At 37.0% G+C, this 21,515-nt stretch overlaps 1 protein-coding gene across 1 annotated transcript in view; it reads right to left on the bottom strand.

The window, feature by feature from the left end:
• Positions 1–3,830: 3,830 nt before the first annotated feature.
• The window catches only part of cdh15 (cadherin 15, type 1, M-cadherin (myotubule)), a 38,449-nt gene continuing 20,764 nt past the window's right edge, over positions 3,831–21,515 (bottom strand). Inside the window, 13 exon segments of the mRNA NM_212606.3 lie at positions 3,831–4,364; positions 6,079–6,273; positions 7,367–7,512; positions 7,640–7,879; positions 10,862–11,095; positions 11,222–11,364; positions 11,486–11,724; positions 14,880–15,059; positions 15,157–15,285; positions 15,368–15,549; positions 15,804–15,948; positions 17,103–17,258; positions 18,110–18,250. Coding sequence (NP_997771.3) covers positions 4,164–4,364; positions 6,079–6,273; positions 7,367–7,512; positions 7,640–7,879; positions 10,862–11,095; positions 11,222–11,364; positions 11,486–11,724; positions 14,880–15,059; positions 15,157–15,285; positions 15,368–15,549; positions 15,804–15,948; positions 17,103–17,258; positions 18,110–18,250 — 2,331 coding nt within the window. The 3' untranslated portion in view covers positions 3,831–4,163.

The following is a 21,515-nucleotide window of genomic DNA, read 5'->3' as shown; positions in this document are numbered from 1 at the left end:
CATCTATTGAGCTACACAGTGGAACCATTTTTAAATTTTATTCAAAACTGTAAAGACAATACAACATTTCTCAAATTCTTATGAAATAAATATTAAAAACTGAACCATGAAGCTCAATATTGAAACACATAATCATAACAGGCATTATGAAAAACCTTCCAGAGGAAAGCAAAACATACAGTATATATACATTTATAAGCACCACGCGTTTGGCATACTGATCATATTCTGAATATAAAATTAATACTAAAATTAAGGCTACTTTAATGTCTTGGGTTTACTTTGGAGGTTAAATTGCAATTTAAGCAAAAATACAAGCAAATATATAACACAATATACTAGTCATATATATATATATATATATATATATATATATATATATATATATATATATATATATATATATATATATATAAAGATAAAAACTATAGTAATTATATCAAATAATCTAAAATATAAACATTCCTGAATAATCAGTGAATTTAAAAAAAAGTGATATGATTTTCTTCCATTAAAGCACACTAGGAAATGAGTAGCAGAATTTCCAAGCTGTTCTTCTCCTGACATCAAGGGCATATCGAAGAGGTTATCAAAAAGTCAAATGAAAATCAACACAAAAGTAGACTACATAACACATCCACAATTTATCTAGTCTATTATTGCTTGTTTGCAATACGCAAAGACGTGGCAGATGCACAGCAAACAAGAATTTAGAATTTAATTATTTATAAGGGTTTGATTTTATATGTAAATAAATATATGAAAGATACATCATTCATTCATTAATTTTCCTTCTGCTTAGTCCTTTTATTCATCAAAGGTTGCCACAGTGAAATGAACCACCAACAACCCTCTATTGCCAATCTGTTATACATATAATAATATCTACTCTAATCTTTTCTGTTTTAGCAAATATAAACTAAGCCTACCTGCTTGTCGTGTGAGAACAAACTTCATTGGTGCTTATGGAGTTTCAGACATGCTGGCGTCGTGACACAAAATGACCCTCTTTTGTTATCCCACACTAAGCAGATATTTTTAATATTTATTTTTGGCCTAAAATGACTGGTTGTTCAAAACATATGCCATTATTTGCTTTAATTCTTGTGTTTCCTGTAAAAAAAAAATCAACACAATCACAAGACTTTTTGATTAAGTAGTTCTTTCAGTCATTTCTTTTCTTTTCTGCTTAGTCCCTTTAATAATCCGGGGTCGCCACAATGGAATTATCCACCAATTTATCCAGCATTTGTTTTACGCAGCGGATGCCCTTCCAGCCGCAACCCATTACTGGAAAACCCATACACACTCATTCACACACATACATACACTACGGCCAATTTAGCCTACCCAATTCACCTGTACCACATATCTTTGGACTGTGGGGTAAACCGGAGCACCCGGAGGAAACCCAAGCAAACGCAGGGAGAACATGCAAACTCTATACAGAAGCGCCAACTGACCCAGCCGAGGTTTGAACCAGCGACCTTCTTCCTGTGAGGCGACAGCACTTCTTACTGCATCGCCTGATTAAGTAGTTATTTCTCATAAATTTATACGGTCTCATTTGAATATTTTAGCATAATTTGCTTATTTCCCACTGAGGATTGGGTTTAGGTGTGGGGTTTGGAGGCACATGTACTTTTAAAAATAAGTTTTTTTTTTTTTTTTGCATGAATAAAATTCTATTATTTTTGTACAAATTATCCACATTTCAGACAATACAATTGTTACTTTTACAGTTTCCTTGTGAGATCTGGCTTTGAGCTACTCTGTCAAGTCCTGTTGTACTGTTCAGAGGACATCCTGGGTTTTCTAGTGGTATTTCATTTGATTGGCTGACATGCTAGAAACAACTTCTTACACTGCATCCAAAATGGCCGACATACAAAAAAAGCAGATTTAAAGGTATGTAAAATTAAGCTTTTTAAATGTTTTTACTATTATTATTATATATATATATTTTTATTGAAGTGTCGGGAGCAATACAGTTAGCTTTCAAAGCTGTTAACTTGTTTGTGTTTCAAAATATCATCCTTTTTTAAATGCCAACTATAGTGGTTACCAGGACCATCTTAATGTAATTGATGACTGCATGTTGAAGGAGGCAGAACTGAAGCAGAGAGGATTCTTCATAAAATAGCTGAAGGAGACTCTGATTTAGAGTGTGACAATCAGACAATTAGAGAATTAGAGACAATTAGAGAATGACAACCAGTTTTAAATTGCTTTATGTAAAATTTGTTTTGGATAAACATCAATTCTTTTTCTTTTTTTTTTAGTTCATCTCTCTTTCAGACTAAACAGTTTCAGGAATTTTAATTCAAAAGGAAAAAAATAGCTTTTGTTTTGTTTTTGTTACTTTAATATTGGATTAATATCCCTTTACAGGCATATCCTGCACAGTTTTGTTGTCTGAGTGGTGGTCGTTTCGGACTAAAATGGTCCTGTGGTGCACTACAGTGGACATGCTGTAAAATTAAAAACAAAAACAAAATGTTAAAAAACTAAATTGTAGAATTTTTTTAAGCCAAAGGATATGTGAAATTATTATTTTATCTTTTATCTTAAAAGATTTTGAGGATTAAATTGTTCAGTTTGTAAAGGTCTATTTTATATTATACATTTATATTTATATTATATAATTGTTTTATTAATAATTTTTATTAATTCTAAATTCTATTTATTGAATTTTATTCAATTATTTTTTATTAATAATTTCCTTTGTGCTTGCATTTCCTCTCAAGTGCTTGCATTTTGGGTGAATGGACTTTCTCGGGAAGGACAGAAACCTTACAGACTTTAATAAAAGTATGTTGACATATGTCCCATGGACAGAGGCTTACTGGTTTTGAAATGACATAAGTAATTTGTTGAGTGTATATGGATACAGAAGTTTTGACCCAATGGCATTGCCTTCAAGAATCAAAATAAGATCATTGTCATTCGCATCATAAAATGACCATTGATCCAATGCTTTTAGACATTTTAAAATTTATTTTTAGAGCATACAATGCCAAATTTTACCTTTAAGAAACTATAATTATTTTTTTAGGGTTTTTTCACCTTTTATTGTGAAAGGACTAGAGGACAGACAGCGAAGCATTGGAAGCAAAAAGAGGGGAAGGATCGGCTTAGGACCTTGAGCTGGGAATCGAACTTGGTGCTATATGTTGGTGCACTTAACCACTAGGCTACTATCGCCAACTGGATACTCTAAATCAGTGTTTCTCAACCACCCGCTCTGCATGTTTTGGATGTCTCCTTTGTCTGTAACACTCATTACAGGTCTTTCAGTCTCTGCTAATGAGCTGATGATCTGAATCAGGTGTGCTTGTTTAAGGAGACATGGAAAATGTGCAGAGCTGGTGGTCCTCCAGAAACATGGTTGAGAAACACTGCGCTAAATGATAATGTTTTTTACTCCTTGTATTTCCAAGTGGTTTCATTTATGTCCCATAGCTGCATATAGATACATTTTAAAGATTTAAATCATGCAGAAATCACTCTTAAATTTGAATCAACAATTGTAGGTTTCCACTTTTTAGTGTTGCATTAATAAACCCAAAGTGCTTTGGTGTCTCCAACAACAAACTCATCTCTATGGTTCTGGATGCATCATATATGAATACTTATCACAATTTGTTATAAAGAAGAACAGCTCTGAAATTTAGCAAAATATAAAACTGGTTTTAAGGATTATAGAAAGTCATATGGGTTTAAAATCATGGATATGCCTGAATAAGTACATCAATTTTGCTGAAATTTGCTTTTCGTTTATCCCTCATGTATTGGTCATCAGCTAAAATAATCCCTCAACAATGCAACGCTTTTTTTTTTACAAACAAGGCATGTCTTTTTGCACCATAACTAATCAGTATTCAATAACGCACACTTCTTTCCTCCAGTTGGTGCTTTCACGGCCCACAGCAAGCACCTGTCACATCAGCATGTGGAAACAGTTCACTGATCCATGAAGGAAAGGGAAAGAGACAATGTGTTTGTGGTCTCTCTTTTTGACACCGATGACCTTTAGCAAAACCGTATCACTAGGGAACAGAGAAAGCCCTTCTGTTTTCTATAATATCAATTATGTAAAAGCTCTCCTCATCCTAAGTTTTGAAGGACTTACGAGCAGGAGAGTATCTGAACGGGTCTTGCGTCTAACGTGGGTCGTACATGTTGGCCAGTTTTTTAAAGCGCGGGCCCCAGTCGTTGAGGTAGTCGTAGTCCTGGTCTCCATCTGAGCCTGTGGAAGCGATGGAGCTCAGGCTGCCTGCTACTGACCCGTCACCCTCATAGTCATAAATCAGAGCCGTGTCATATGGTGGGACATTCGGGTCATTGTCAGCAGCGTCCAGGCCCTGTTTAGGGGAAGCACAAAACAAGCTCAAATGAAGAGTTCAGATGCAAAATCCTTCAGTGAGAGAATGAAGAGAAGCTATTCTTTACTCTAAAAGTGAAACTACTGATCCTACATACAAGAGCCTGAAAAAAATGCTTATTTTTAGAAGAACATTTCAGACAGAGGTTTTTGCATCTGAACTCTTGAAACTGTGTAAGAAATGCTGGGTTCCACACAATTCCTTTAGGTTGTCCCAACACAAATTGATATAGTTAACTTAAGTGTTTTTACAAATTTAAGTGAATTGAACATAACACAATTGTGTTATCTCAACAAAACTCAAGAATTGTGTTGATTCAGCTTTTTTAAATAAGTAACAGCCAGATTTTTTTTTGAGTGGTCATTCCATGCACTTACCATAGTATTTACAATGAATTATTTGTAATTCCATGTAACTAACCCTAATCTTAACTCACGTTCTAACCACCACCATATAGTAGGTACATACATTTATATTACTAAGTAGTTAAATAAATACTTACACTGTAACTATGTCACCTTAAAGAGCCCCAATAAAGGGTTTTTGAAAATAGCCTTCCATGTAGAGTGTAACAGCTCTAAGTGAATGAAAACATCCAGCAGAGGTTTAAATCTGAAAGTGGACTGTTTAAAGCTATTGATTCTTTAATGAAATAGTCGACTCAGAGTCGAATAAATTAATCGTGTTGAGTCTAGGTCTTTTGCCTGAACTCCTCGGCGCCGATGCGATACATCATCAAATATGTAACACGCTTTCCCTTCAGACACTAACAAAGCATGGAGGATCACGGGACTGATCATGAAAGAAAGATAGGGATCACTAACAGATTCATCTGAGGGGAATAAATGGTTAAAGTTCATTTTCACAACAATACCACAGCATAGCTAACCTAGTTCTGTGTTTGTCCTGTCATTATTCAGATTTTTGATACAATAACCTACGCTGCAATGTGGGAGTCGTTGGCCATTTGCCCTTAGAGGAAGAAGCAGAGACTATTATGTATGGGACTTTGTCAGACTTCAACAGTAACTGTTACAGTTAAAATGGTCCAGTTTCTTCTTCCTCCGGATCATAACATGTACGTGTGATTACAATTGTTGCCTCAATTTGTGTTGTTTGTAAAATATGTGTTTAATTGTGTGTTTTTAACTTGTAATCACTCCGTGTGGCTTGTAATCATGTTTCGTAATCATGAAACCTGTAACCATTTATTTATTTTTCTTCTATATGAAAGTTATTGATAACAGGTTTTCAGCTTTCTTCAAGATATCTTCTTTTGTGTTCTATAAAAAAAAGAAATTCCCTTAAGGTTTGGAGCCACTTGAGTGTAAGTAAATAGTTAGTTATAAAACATTTAGCTTTTTTTTTTTGTACATTTTTGCATGTACTGTCCCTTTACATAGTACGGTATATTTACTGATTTAGCCAGTCACACTTCTTTTTAGAGATTCCAGCACAGTTAAAACAGCACTAAGGAATGATAAATAACAAATGATAAAAGGTAACAATAAATATCAAATATTTACCGGACTATGAATGTATGTAAAGCAGTTTGGTTTATGATTGGCATAATCTCAGCATTCCATCATTTGAAATATTATTTATTGAAAAAAAAAAATCCTGATTAAATTAAAAGTTAACATGCTTACAACAACAAGTATAACATGATTTCTTATTAAGAAGCTTTGCTTACAACATTGATGAAATCTTCTATGTCGGTTGGGTCTCCAGGGGGTTTGCGTGGATATGTAGGAGAAGGCAGGTAATGGGGTGCATCTTTCCTTAGAGGTTGTTTTCCTCTGGGCAAACCACAGTCTTGTGGGAAAAATGAAGCTGGGGCTGGAAGCATGTCACTGGGGCTCCTCAGAAAATCAATGTTAAATGCCTCCTGTTGGACAGAAACAGCTTTAAGTGTTTCCAACACATTTCACCTCAAAGCAAAAATGAAACCACCAACCCCAATATTCAAAATGTTAAACACTAGGATTTATACATGTTATTTGCCATATATAATGTTTTTTTTTTTTTTAACCATTTTCTGTTTAACAGAGATAAGATTTTTTGGTAACACTTTACAATAAGGTTCATTAGTTAATGCATTTACTAACTTGAACTAATCATGAACAACACATGTACAGCATTTATTAATCATAATTGAACATTTTCTAATGCAATATTAACATTCAAGTCCATGCTTGTTAACATTAGTTAACATGAACTAACAATAAACTACTGCACTCTCATTAACTAAGGTTAACCAACATGAACAAATACAGTAGTAAATGTATTGTTCATTGTTTGTTCATCTTAGTAAATGCATTAATTAACATTAACTAATGAACTATTGTAAAGTGTGACCGATTTTTTTCAGCACATTAAAACATAATAATATTTGATAAATCATTTATAATAACTGATTTCTTTTATCTTTGCCATGATAACATATTTTGATATTTTTCAAGACACTCGTATTCAGCCTGAAGTGCAATTTAAAGGCTTAACTAGAGTAATTAAGCAAGTTAGGGTAATAAAGCAAATCATTTTATAATGATGGTTTGTTCGGTTGACAATCGAAAAATATGCTTAAGAGGGCTAATAATACTGACCTTAAAACAGTTATAGAAATAAAAGCTGTTTTTGTTCTCGCCGAAATAAAACAAAAAAAACTTTCTACAAAAGAAAAAATATTATAGGAAATACTGTAAAAAAAATATTTGCTTAGCTATACAACATTTGAGAAACATGTGGAACAGACAAGCAAATTCACAGGGGGGCTAAAAATTTCAACATCTGTCAAGTCTATCAGGCTGTAGTAGGATCTACATGTCATCCGGAGGAAATCCCTAGGATAAATTTAACGCTTTGAGTCAGACAGGAGCTATGTTTAATGCTCCTTTCATGGATTTGTTGCAAATACATTTCTCAATTTTTTATTTATTTTTTTACCATAGCTTTATTAAATGTAGTGTCAATGCTCTTACCTCATCCTCTTCTCCGCCTCCCTGCTCATCATAATGAAAGACGTTGTCTCGGATGTCATCATCAGATCCTCCGACCAGCAGACCTCCTCCTTTTCTAATGTTCTGACTTGTGCAACTCCTCACAGCCACAGTGAGAAGAAGAAGAACTGAGGAAAGCAAGTTATATAGTAAAAATCAAGCACAGTCTGTGCTTTATGTGATACTTTAAATGAATGGCATGTTGTGTAAATATGTGTATTAGTGTGTATTTAATTTTATTTGTTGTCTACTTACCCAACAGAAGAGCAATGCATCCTATTATAATCATAAGGGCAATGAAGCTTATTCCAATTTTGGAGCCAAAGATGGCTGCCGCGATGCTCTTGCAGTCACCAAAACTGTCACAGGGACACACAGTTACGTTGACCAGAGCACTGGAGTACAGGGAAGGGGAACCTGAGTCTGATACAACCACTGGAATAGAGAATTCTCCTCTCTCTATGTCTACCAAAGGCTGGAGAACTGCATGTGTCTCTGTTAACAGAAGTGAAAAGAAAATTAAAAGGTCTTAGAAAGTAAGCAATACCAACTCTCTAATGCAGAGGTAGACATTACTGTTCTTGGAAGGCTACTCCTGCTGCATCCCACTTTTTAAATTGTGAACACACTGAACACCTTAATTAGGTTCTTTGGGTGCTTTTGATTATGGTGAGAACTAAAGAATAGTAGCCCACTTCTCTACACAACTTTGCTCCAACCAACATCAAACATACAAGAACAAGATAGTCAAGGTGTTTTTAATTATTTAAAAATTATGAGGAGTTGAGTTTGATTAAGACTGGTCCTAACTTTCCTAGAACCAGACACTGAATTCCATTCAGGAGAGCTTATCCTTATGCTCTTATCCAGGGGTCTCAAACTCAAATCCTGGAAGGCTCTCCTGCAGCTCTCCAGGATTAGAGTTTGAGACCCATGCCCTAATCCCTTCGATATGGTTTACCCTATGAGTGACAGCTTTTAAAGCATGGGTCTCAAACTCAATTCCTGGAGGGCAAGGAAGGAGCTCTGCAGATATTAGTTCCAATCTTTTCTGAATCACACCTGTTTAACAGTGTCTAGTAGTCTTGAACACCTTGGTTAGTTGGATCAGCTGTGTTTGATTAGGTATGGAGCAAAACTGCAGAGCTGCAGCTCTCCAGGAATTGAGTTTGAGACCCATGCCCTAATCCCTTTGATATGGTTTAACCTATGGAGTGACAGCTTTTATATCATGGGTCTCAAATTGGATTTCTGGAGGGCACAAAGCACAGTTTATCTCCAACCCTAATCAAACACAGCTGATCCAACTAATCAAGGTGTTCGAGACTCTTTGAACAGCTTGTATCAGCTGTGTTTGAAGGGGTTGGTGCAAAACTGTGAAGAGCTGCAACCCTCCAGGAATTGAGTTTAAGACCCTTGTTCTAAAGCATTAAGGCAGGGGTGCTCAATCTTGTTCCTGGAGATCTACCTTCTTGTAGAGTTCAGCTCCAACCCTGATCAAACTACCTGAACCAATTAATTAGGACCTGAACAGAACTTGATAATTACAAGCAGGTGTTTAATATTAGTTGCATCTCAAATCTGCAAGAAGGTAAATCTCTAGGGAGATGGTCATCCCTAAATTATGGCATAGGAAGGAGGCCTTCCAAATTCAGTACTGTGTGTGATACCAAACAACTTCGCTCCACAAAGGATCATAGGGCCGCAAAGTGTCTACCAGTACCACTATCAGTAAATTCTTTTATTTCGAAGAACCCTTCGAAATAGACAGAGTTAAGCACTTTACTTTAGAAGGACACCTATTTGCAACCTTAATCAAACACACCTGAACAAGATCATAAAGGTCTTAAGCCGTGGTCACACTGCACTTTTCTCCCCATAGACTTCCATTCATACGCAGGCAAATACTGTAGTCCGGAAACGCAAGCTCATGCAACAAGTTTCACAGCTCGCTATGTTGCAAAGTTCAAGCTTGGTGAACTCTGACCTGCATGTGACTGCATAAGACCAATCTAAGGTCAAATCATGACCTCTCTGTACAGAACTTTAAAGTATGGACAAATAATTTTTTGTATGTCTGATCGTCTTGTTTAATCCTGCCCCTATTCACAGCATCATACGACAGAATTTCACAAGCTCAAAACTCTAGTGTGACCTCGGCATTACTAGGAATACTTAAAACTGCCAGACAAGTGTGTTGAGTTAATATCTGCAGGACATCGGTGCTCCATGATCAAGTTTAGTGACCCCTGTTCTAAAACAATGGTTCTCAACTTTTTCTCTCAATGTCCAAGTTTACTCATGTTCAGAAAATGGCTATGTGAAATAAAACTGTACGTCCACCGGACACGTTTCTTACACTCCATCTTACAAGGTGTCACGGTCACCAGCGATTCAGCCTGTGCCGATCACTGGTATACACACGGATAGCTAACGGACTACTAATCAGCCATGTCATGGACTACAAGATCCAGTCATACACCACACACACAGCGGTTCCTGATCCTGACTGATTGCAAACACACAGCCGGAGAATTGTTAAAGACTGATTACAAGGACTAAGACAGCACATACGCACACATTGTGGCTGAGTCTTGTTTATCTGTCTAACATTACAACGCGTTTTCCTTGCCTTGTCCTGCTGTGTACCGATCTTTGCTTTATTTTGTTTGTTTGTTTATGTTGCATGCTGCTTGCCTGTATTGACATATTGGCTGTTATTCAATCACAAATCTGGATTCTTTGTGTACATCTGTTTGCTCCTGATTGTAACAGCTGCTTGCCTGATCATTTTCAATAAACGTGTATTTGGATCTGCACCCCCTTTCTCAGTGTCCACTTCACATTACAGAAGTACTCAATAAGGTTAATATTGTTTACTTATAAATGTACCAAAAATCACTACTTGCACTACTTACGTTTTTAACCTTAAATACCTCTTTAGCACAATATCTTGCACAACAAGCATGTCTATATACAGATTAACACAGTGTGTATCTGCTTTTGGATTCTTGACTACCTTAACCCTTTAACTTGAACTCTAAGTATCTATTTTCTGACCAATATTTTTTTGTTAATTTAATCTAAGTTAATTCTCTTCAATGATAACTTATGAACAAATGTTCCAACACAGACAGACAGTTACTATTCCCAATAAAGGGTCAATCAAGACTTTCTCGATTAACCAGTACAACCAGAACGCCCATGCTGATCAATTGGCTTCATCATCTAATTATGACTATAATGATGCACCATCAATATTACCAGAAAAAATCAAGCTCAGCATGAACTTTCACACTAACCTAAGCCAGTGGTTACCAACCCTTGTCTTGGATAACCTCAAGCTCTGCTCAATTTATGTCAGACTTTTGAATCTACTCATCAAGTTATTAGAAAAGACCCGAAATTGGTATATTGAAAACCATCAGAGCATGCTGTTTTCATTCATATAATTTGTTTGTGGTTTAAATGTTTTACCATTGAGAGTTATAATAGTCCAGTTGGCAGCCATATTTTGATCAGCAATGTTAAAAGTAAAGGGGTCAGCTTGCGGGGACATGTCTTCATCCAAGGCACTAAGCAGTAGGCCCAGTTTATCTCGATCCCGGTCACTGCACACAGTCCCACTCTGGGGTATCAGCAACGGTGGATAATCATTGGTCTCCCATAGATTCACCTCCAGGGTAGCTGTTGCAGAGATGCCATCAGCATCTGGGGAAAGATGACTGATCACTTTTTTATCCAAACAAAGCCACACTGATCATTTTGTGACAGTGTAGTCTGTCAGTTGCTTTATTTAGCTTAGATCATTTTGGTTTTCAGGTCCAAGTTGCTCACCTTGATCTGTGACTTTCACAACAGCAGAATATATGTTGTTCCTGACAAAAGGAGACCGTATTTTGAAGTTTTTTTTGGCCATGATTTGTCCAGTTGAATGGTCAATAGCAAGCCACTCATCAGGATCCTGAATGATTTCAAACCTGAACAAAAACACACAACATTTGATGTATGTTAGGATTGTATATTCTTTTTAACAAGGATACACAAACATCAACATTTCCTTTATGGCTTCATAAAATGTTTCAGATAATTGCGCCTCACCTCAGCTTGGCATGATCTGGATCATGAGCGATATCAGAGACCAGGATTGTGCCGGGAACAACAGACTCAGGAACAGTGACTTTAATCGGGTTTTTATAGAAGATCGGAGCCTCGTTTTCATTCATCACTCTGACGGTGACTGTTGCACTGTGTATTTGCTCGTAAGGGGATTTAAGTTTGACTTCATTCTCCGCTTTTACAATGAGCTTGTACTCTGCTTGGTATTCATAGTCTAGTGACTGGAAGTAAAAAAGGAGTAGAGAATTTGTTTTAGAAATGTAGTATGTAATGAATAAATAGGACACATAAAAGAACACTTTTCTTGAATTGGTAAAAAGGAGATGTAAAGAATTCATATAGAACCTCAGATCCTGAATTTTTTTTATTCTTGTGAACAGTAGACTTTCTCTACCATCATTCGGCATTTCTACAGTTTTTGCAAAAATAATAAATTGTTGTAGAACATGGATGGAAAGTTGTTAGCATGGTTGCCTCACAGCAAGAAGGTCAGTGGTTCAAGTTTCCTTTTGGGTGCTCCGGTTTCCCTAACAGTCCAAAGGTATGCCGTAGGTGTGTTGTATAAACTAAATTGGCCAGAGTCTGTAGGAGATTGTGTTGCAGCAGGAAGATTATCCGATGTGTAAAACATATGCCAGACTAATTGACAGTTTATGCAGGGAATAAGCTGAAGGTAAGTAAGTGACATATTACCTTGCCTATGTTTTGGTCTATTTCCGATTAAACCACTGACGGTTTTCTGGATGTTTTTGCTATTTTTCAGCACTTTTGAACCTAGCTGTCTATAAAGGAAGAGGGAGCTCTCAAATTTCACCTAAAATATCTAAATTTGTGTTCCAAAGACGAACAAAGATCTCAGGGGTTTGGAACGACATCAGGGTGAGTAATTGATAACACCATTTTCATTTCTGGTTAAACTAACACTATTTCACATAAAAGACTCTGATTCAACTGATGACATCAGTACAAAATAAAATGGTCCAGTATTGGGTTTGTTCCTACTTTATATAAAGGGCGTACTCACACTATGCACAGTTGCCTTAAATCGGGTAGAAGCACACGACCCGCACTCATGTCGCATTTGGGCCTGAGAACGATTACGTCATCAATGATGCGCTGTTCAGTAAGAAGCACGCTCACTCAGAACAGTGGAGATTACTGTAGTTATATCATTTTAGTTGTTTGATATGCAGTGACACTCAGTCAAATATTTCACAGGACAGATCAGCCACTTTTGACGCTCTCTAACAATATGAAGTCCTCATGCTGCAGGTATTAGGAGGTTTACTAAAGGTGCAGCTGTCGTGCAGTGAGGGGTTTGAGTCTTTAATAATCTACGACAGTTTGTGTTCATTGAACAGCAAGAATGATTAATAAATCCATATGAAACAATCCCTTAAAAGTCACTTCTCGTCTTCAATTTCGGGAGCCCAAGTGAACCGCGCTCTGGCACACCTTTTCAAACCGGGCCAGGGTGGGCCAAATGAATTGCGCCTGAGCCCGATTCCGAGCACTCACACTTCTCAAACAATCCAGGAAACGGGCCTGGGCACGGTTCAGATAGCATAGTGTGAGTACGCCCTAAGTGGCCCTAAATAATATGATCAGACACTGAAATGAATCATTTGTTACAATGTACTTATTGTGTAAATATATGTTGTGTACTTATTGTGTAAATATATGTTGTGTACTTATTGTGTAAATACATTGCATTGTACTTATACTCTCAGAAATAAAGGTACAAGAGCTGTCACTGGTACCCCCCTGTACTTTTTCAAAAGGTACACATTTGTACATAAAGAGCCCCTAATTTAGATTTTTGAAAATGACGTGTCAGTGTGACGTCGATACGGAACTCAAGCCCCATCCATTTGTTGCGTGCACAGACTCTGGAACATTGAAACCCCCAGAAAAGAAAAAGAGTAAGAAAAACACTGTATCAGATTCAGATCCCGGTTGAATCAAATCTCATAGAAACTATGCTCTGAAGTGTGAGGGGAAAATTAATGTTATTTTCCCTACCCAAAGATGAGGCTGTGAACAGTCAGTGGTTGAAGTTTATTTTTGCAAAAATACCTCAGCATTATCCCCCCAGCCTTGTGCTGTGTACAGTAATTTTTCCTAAGAGTGCATGTATGGAATCTACATGCTTACAACGGGGGATTCGTCAGCCATTTGTTAAAGGAAGGATCAGAAAAGACTATTGATGTATGAGACTTTGTCAGAGTTTGACAAGAACTTTACAGTACACATTGATGGATCAGTTCCTTCCTCCATTTCATAAGTGTAAGTAACTGCAATTAAAATGGTTGCCTCCTTGTTATCCTCTAGCTTGCAAAAGATGTATTTATTTGTGTTTTGGTACTTGTAACCGCTTGTACTGTATCTAGTTAACTCTTTATATTCGCATATTGCGTCTAAAGACACGTTGAAAACGGGATGCGTGGCATTGTTAACAGATTTAAACAGACTTGTGAGCTTGCGATCCTCTGCTGTTTGTCTTTGGCCACCGTCAGCTGTTCCTACACATGTGCAGCAATCAAGTTTCAGAATAGTCAACTTTTGCCACTGTGTGAAATAATATTGAATGTGTGTCACTGTTTTTACTTATGGTTAAGAAGAGAGCAATATGCTGGTGTTAAACTGCATTGCTTTAATGCTCTCCTGCATTGGCTCATACATACTCTCTGCACTTTGACTACTTCAAAATTGTTGATAAGCTGTTGTGGGCATTTCTCTCTGTCTCATGCTGAACTTGGTTGACAAATCACAACAGACTGGGTCATCGGACCAGTCAGTGCAGATTAGCACTAAGGAGGCTAAGGTGGGGTTTGGGAACAAATGTATCGTTGAACGAATCATATGGGAGTCGTTGAGATATATAAGCAAAAATAAATGCTTATAAATATATAAATAAAAATAAATATTACAAGACAATGAAAGTGTTTTTTGACCTTGCATGCATATCAGCCTGTTGTTGGACCCTTTTAAATACATATTAGGGGCTCTTTAAAGTGTCCATATTGGCACCTCAAAGGTGCACTCTTGTACATTTAAGGAAGTGTCTCTTCAGTTAAAAATGTGTACCCTTTAAAAAGGTCAGCTCTCATACCATTATTTCTTTTAGTGTATGACTGGATAAATAACTGCATTATTACATTTGTAATTATGCTGACCATCCCTTACACCTTAACCCCCCTTAAACTTATCCATACCACCAAACCTGTCCCTAGCCCTACCCGAATCCCAGCTCAAGAGCACAAGAAGTGTTCTGCAATATATTATAAACATAAATATAAAGTAAGTCCATTGGTTTTGTTTTGCACCTTGTTCCGTCTATAATCCAATCATAGTAATATTTTCTCAGGAATCTCACCTTAACTACAGAAATTATGCCTTGATTGGAAACGGGGTCTGTGCGGATAGCAAAGTGTCCTGAAGGATTTACAATGGTATACTTAATCCTCCAGTTATCTCCACCTCTCTGGTCCTTATCTGTCGCATTGACCCTGCCAACCTCCGCAATCAGTTTGTTCTCCATTGCATACATGTTGTACTGCAAACACAAAATTAGAGCAAGAGCTCAAAAAAACAACGATCAAGTGAACACTTCGGATTGTGCATGTTTTCAATTGGTTTTTGATGTTACATACCGTAGTAGGCTGGAATTTGGGAGCGTGGTTGTTAATGTCAGAGATGTGAATGATGGCGCGGCTGCTAGAGGTTAAGCCCATTCCAGACATGTCAGCCACCTGCAGAGTCAGCCTGAAGGACTGCACCACCTGACAACACACCAGCCCATGTAACCACCGTCACACCTAAGCCTTTGAAATCAATATTGTGCCCTGTGCTAAAATAACCTACATCTCTGTCTAGTCCCACGTCTCGTATGTAGATGACTCCGGTTTTGTTGTTGATGCCGAACATGGTTTTGTTGATGCCGTGTGGAGGGTCACACTCCTGCCCGATGATGGAGTAACTCAGAGCGGCGTTATCAGTTGAAGGGTCATCAAAGTCCACCGCGGTAACCTGCATCACTGATGTTCCTGATCGCACACAAACACACAACCATGGTTAATAACTATGCTGTGATGATTTCTGAGCTGTTTTAACACATCAGATTTCGTTTTGCAAAAAGATACATACCTTATAACTACTCATGAACAGTTCATATCTTAATAATAGACAGTCAATAAGCTAGTAGTTATTAGCATGAATTGTGACCTAAAATAAAGTGTTAACCTTTTCATAATTTGATAATTTATCAACGTACAATGCTGTGAGATTTTGATTATCTTACCTGGAACGGAAAATTCCGGAATGGTACCAATGAACTCTTTTTGAGTAAACTCGGGCCGGTTGTCGTTCTGATCTAGAACGTAGATCTCGATAGTGGTGGGACTTTCCAGTCTCTCTCCACTTGGGGAAAGTGCAAAGGCTTTAAGCTGCAGATATTACGCATTTGAATTAATCACAAACACTTCTTGATTCAGTCTATCTGTAAGCTCTTAGGTTCCATTGTACAGTTGAAGTCAAAATTATTAAATTTGGGCTCATTCTAATTATTTATACCCTTATATACATTTCTGGAGAGTGCCAAATACTTTTTTTTTTTCGCTGTTTTTGTTTTCTTGTGAATCCACTAGAGGGCGCTGTGTACATATTTTCAGATCTCAAATTTCTCTTGCGAGTGCCATTTGCGCCTGCTGTTCTCACATAAATCCACCAGAGGCCGCTGTCGACTGACTGACTGGCCGATCGACTGACCCACTTTCCTCCTTCCCTTAACCCAACCAATAATGTTTTTAAAAAAGCACCAATTGGCCCGCCCACTTACTTTCTTAAACCCAACTTTAGTGTTTTTAAAGGGTATCCAGAACAAGAAAAGCCCTTTTCTGATTTTACCACATTCTCACCCTGTTATTACTTGCTTATTTTATTTTTTAGTTTTGTTTTGTCTTACCTGCTTTCTAAAACTGTTCTTTGTCGGACTTCGCTCCACATTACAAGTCCGCCGACTAATGTAGCAAACTAACAGACAAACTGGTAACATCGGTAAGCGCAAAAGGAATGGCGTCATATTGCCCCGTATCGTTCATTGTAAAAACGAAATACAGCCATACATACTTCTGGCTACATAATTTGTGATCTCCAAAAATGTATATGCATTTTTAAAATGAGCCCATGTTGAAATAATAACCCCTCTTGTGAATTTTTACATTTTTCAAATATATCACAAATGATGTTTTACAGAGCAAGGATTTTTTTCACAGTATTTCCTATAATATTTTTTTCTACTTGACAAAGTCATGTGTTGAAAAAAAAATCTTCTTTCTGTTAAACAGAACTTAGGGAAAATATTCAGTAGTACTAATAGTTCTGACTTCAACTGTAAATCTGGAATCTAATGTAAATAGCACTTGGACTGTTAAACAAACATTGATACAAAGACACCTGTGAAGTAAAATGAGTGGTAAATGATGGATTTTATTCTAATGGATTTCTTGTAATATATGCAATAGACATATTTGACAAATTTTTTTTTTACTTGAGTTGTCAGAAATGTCTTTCTCTCTGTACTTGGCCTAAACATGCTTACTTTAAAACTCTTGTGTTTTTCTCTGTCCAGCGGCTCTTTGCTCTTGATCCATCCTGTTTTTTCATCGATTTCAAAGAGGCCTTTGGGATCCTGATCAACGCCGGGACCCTCCAGCATGTAGATCACCTCACCGGTGAAAATCTTGTCTGATTTAATCTGCAAGAGGCGCACATGAAACATGTTAAAGCCATATGGTTGACATATCTCATGTTTTAACAGATATTTACCATTTAAAGGCCCTGCTCATTTAATACAAGTCATGCTCTGTCATATTTTTATTTCAATGTAGTAAAATAAAAATCAGTTTTCTTGTTTTCAGTCAGTTATTTATGATCCTAATAACTACTAGAGATTCTGTATATTTGTTAAAAGAACTTGTACAACGTAACAATAGTTTTCCAGCATTTAACACACTCTCTTGCCACTTTATTAGGTACACCTTACTAGTAGCTACAGGGTTGGAGCCCTTTTGCCATTAGAACTGCCTTAATCCTTCGTGGTATAGTCTTAACAAGGTACTTGAAATATTTCACAGAGATTTTGGTCCATATTGACATGATAGCATCACGCAGTTGCTGCAGATTTGTCGGCTGCACATCCATGATGCGAATCTCTCGTTCCACCACATCCCACCACATTATTGGATTGAGATCTGGTGACTGTGGAGGCCATTTGAAAAAAACAGTCTGAGATGATTCCCGCTTTATGACATGGCGTGTTATCCTGCTGGAAGTAGCCATCAGAAGATGGGTACACTGTGATCATAAAGGGATGGACATGGTCAGCACCAATACTCTGGTAGGATGTGGCGTTGACACAATGCTTATTTGGTACTAATAGGCCCAAAGTGTGCCAAGAAACTATCCCCCACACCAATACACCACCACCACCAGCCTGAAGCGTTGATACAAGGCAGGATGGATCCATGTTGTTGATGCCAAATTCTGATCCTACTATCGCAGCAGAAATCAAGATTCACCAATACTTTGGGTAGTTTGTCTATTTACCTGGACCAGATCTTCAGGGAGATGTTTGCTGTTTTCTAGTACTCTGATTGGTGGGATGATCCAGTCTCTCTTCACTCTGTGTCTCCATGGGTTGAGCACTGCTGGATTCGCATCGCTCTGCTTTAGTCTGCTGCTGCTGACCTGCGAATGAACACACACACAAACACACAGCATTGATCCCTAATTGTGTTTTGCTATGAGAATTTGCTATGAATTTAAAGTGACTATACTTTTTTATTGAAGTTGCAATCAGCTTCTTTGATTTTGTGTACAATCAGGATTTTAAGTGTACAAATATTTCTTTTTCTTAGTATATACAACTGTCAATCAGAAAAAGTTGGAACAGTATGGAAAATGCAAATAAAAACGTAGGGATCTCCAAGTTTACTTTTTTTACTTTGACTTTCTACATCTTAGAAAACACTATTATTTTTAATTGTATTTTACATACTGTCCCAACTTTTTCTGATTTGCGTCATACTAAGGTATTTAGTTTTTCTAGCATTGTTTTCTTTATAAGCCTGTACTTCTATTTCAAACCTCCAGAGGTCTTGATACACTGTTACTACAATACTAGGCATGGGTCGGTATAAGATTCTGACGGTAAGATAACCTTCGATGTAAGTATCACGGTTTCACGGTATTACAGTATTGTGATTACTGCTCTAAAATATATTCTTTTTAAATGGTTAGGTAAAAAACAAAAACTTTTTCCACTTTGTACACAATATATTGTATATTGGGAAACATTTTAATTATTTTGAAGCAGTAAATGTATCAGACTAAATAATTCAAATGAATAAAAGACTTCTGCTGTATTCATTTGTTTCAAAAACACAGTCTTTTTATTTTTTTTATTTTTTTTTTACAATTCATCTTTGGAGATCTTTTCTGCTGGAGATACTGTTGTCCTAAAAAACAAACAAAAAAAATTTAATAAAAAGTCTTACTTAAACCTTAGGGACGGTATAGTAGAAAATTTCAGCGGTTTTAAAACCTTGCTTTTTCCACGGTATACCTTAAACATGGTTATCGTCCCATGGTTATACACTGCTATGCTAATTTGGATTATTTCCAAATGAGTTTATCATTATATTTCTATAATGTTGGGCTTTGGCATGTCTGTTTTTGTAGCTTCACAGTGTGTGGAGCTGATCTCTTTCATTGCATCTCTAATGTGGAATTAAATGCGCTTTGAAGGTTTAAAAGGTGGACTGAACTTAACCCTAAATCGGCCCATGGGGTCAGCATGACCCCAATGAATGTTTTCTTTTTTTTATTTTATATATATCCCCTGTTAAGTTGGACGTCACGCGAAGCGGCTTCTGAGACCAATCACTATATCAAACTGTATGAGGAGACTCAACAACTGGTAATAATAATCATTTACAAAGCAATGAAATACTTGCGAAAGTCACAATCGCAATACTCATTCATTCATTTTCCTGTCAGCTTAGTCCCTTTATTAATCCGGGGTCACCACAGCAGTATTAACTGCCAAATTATCCAGGACATTTTTATGCAGCGGATGCCCTTCCAGCTGCAACCCATATAGGAATCACACACACATTCACACATTACGGACAATTTAGCCTACCCAATTCACCTGTACCAAATCTTTGGACTGTGGGGGAAACCAGAGCACCCAGAGGAAACCCACGCAAACGCAGGGAGAACATGCAAACTCCACACAGAGACACCAACTGAGCCGAGGATCAAACCAGCAACCAGCAACCTTCTTGCTGTGAGGCGACAGCACTACCTACTGCCCAACTGCTTCACCACAATCACATTATAACCATGTCTAATATGAGATGGCAAGAAAGTGGATAATTTTTTGTATAAGTTGTTCAAATATTGGTGTTTGTGATGCAAGTCCAGAGACTGTTGTGTACAGCATGACTTCAGATAAAATTCACTTTAATGTCTGATATGACTAAAAAGTGGTCATTAAAGAATATTTTCTTATTCCACATGAGGAGTAGAAAAAGTATTTTATACATCACGACTTAGCAAGCGAATATGTTCCCTTCATCTCAGGTTCATGAAACTCTCTCACTTATCCTAAAATATCTATCTTAAAACACATTAAAACTGGAGCTTTAACAGTGTGTAAAAAATCACCATTTTGGTTCCTTAGGGTCAAACTGACCCCAAATTAAAAATCAAAGGGAAACCATTTTGATTATTTTGTCCAAAAAATAATAAAAAAATAAAAATAAAAATAAAATATAAACCTATAATAAATGTAGACATTTTTTACATTTCTGCAACGGCCTGGGTCTAGAGCATAAATGCATGAGTAGTGGTCTGGTGCTGTTTTTAGATTTTGCAAAAGTAAACCATTAAACGTATGTCAGACAACAACAAATACAGAATTTTGATGTAGTTTAGAATGTAAAGTACAAATCTAGTGAATATTCATTCATTCATTTTCTTGTCGGCTTAGTCCCTTTATTAATTCGGGGTCGCCACAGCGGAATGAACCACCAACTTATCCAGCAAGTTTTTACGCAGCGGATGCCCTTCCAGCCACAACCCATCTCTGGGAAACATCCACACACACTTATTCACGCACACACTCATACTCTACAGACAATTTAGCCTACTCAATTCACCTGTACTGCATGTCTTTGGACTGTGGGGGCATATATATCATCAATTGTGAGGAAGAGTTTTCAAAAGCATCAAGAAATATAACCTGAAAATAAACGCAGTGGCGTAGTAGGTAATGCCGTCGCCTCACAGCAAGAAGGTTGCTGGTTCGAGCCTCAGCTGGGTCAGTTGCCGTTTTTGTGTGGAGTTTGCATGCTCGTCCTGCGTTCCTGTGTTTCCTCTGGGTGCTCTGGTTTCCCCCACAGTCCAAAGACATGTGGTACAGGTAAATCGGGTAGGCTATATTGTCCATGGTGTATGAGTGTGAATGAGTGTGTATGGTTGTTTCTAAGTGATAAGTTGCGGCTGGAAGGGGATCTGCTGTGTAAATACATGCTGGATCAGTTGCCGGTTCATTCCGCTGTGGCGACCCCGAATTAATAAAGGGACTAAGCCGAAAAGAAAATGAATGAGTGAATGAATGGTTGTGTAATATGGACCCCTGCTGGATATATGTGGAAATTACAATTTATTTTTTTCTCTAACTACAGATGGCAGTATTTTATTTACAAAAAATATAAACCAATATCCAGAAACCTTTTATATTACATTTAGGTCAGAGTTGTATTAATTGTTAATCAAATAATATTTACTGGTAATCAAATGATGGCATAGTTCTGTGTTTGTGTAGTAAATTAATAAAATAAAGTGCAAAATATACACACAAACACACACACAAAAAAATTATATACAGTTTATCATAAAAAAATTAATATTTATTTATGTAATTGATCCGTAAATCTTTAGGGTC

Source organism: Danio rerio, chromosome 7, assembly GCF_052040795.2.
Source record: "Danio rerio strain M-AB ecotype USA chromosome 7, GRCz13ab, whole genome shotgun sequence".
Lineage (NCBI taxonomy): Eukaryota > Metazoa > Chordata > Actinopteri > Cypriniformes > Danionidae > Danio > Danio rerio.
The sequence above is the reverse complement of the archived record's forward strand: the minus strand, read 5'-3'. Positions and strand labels throughout refer to the sequence as shown.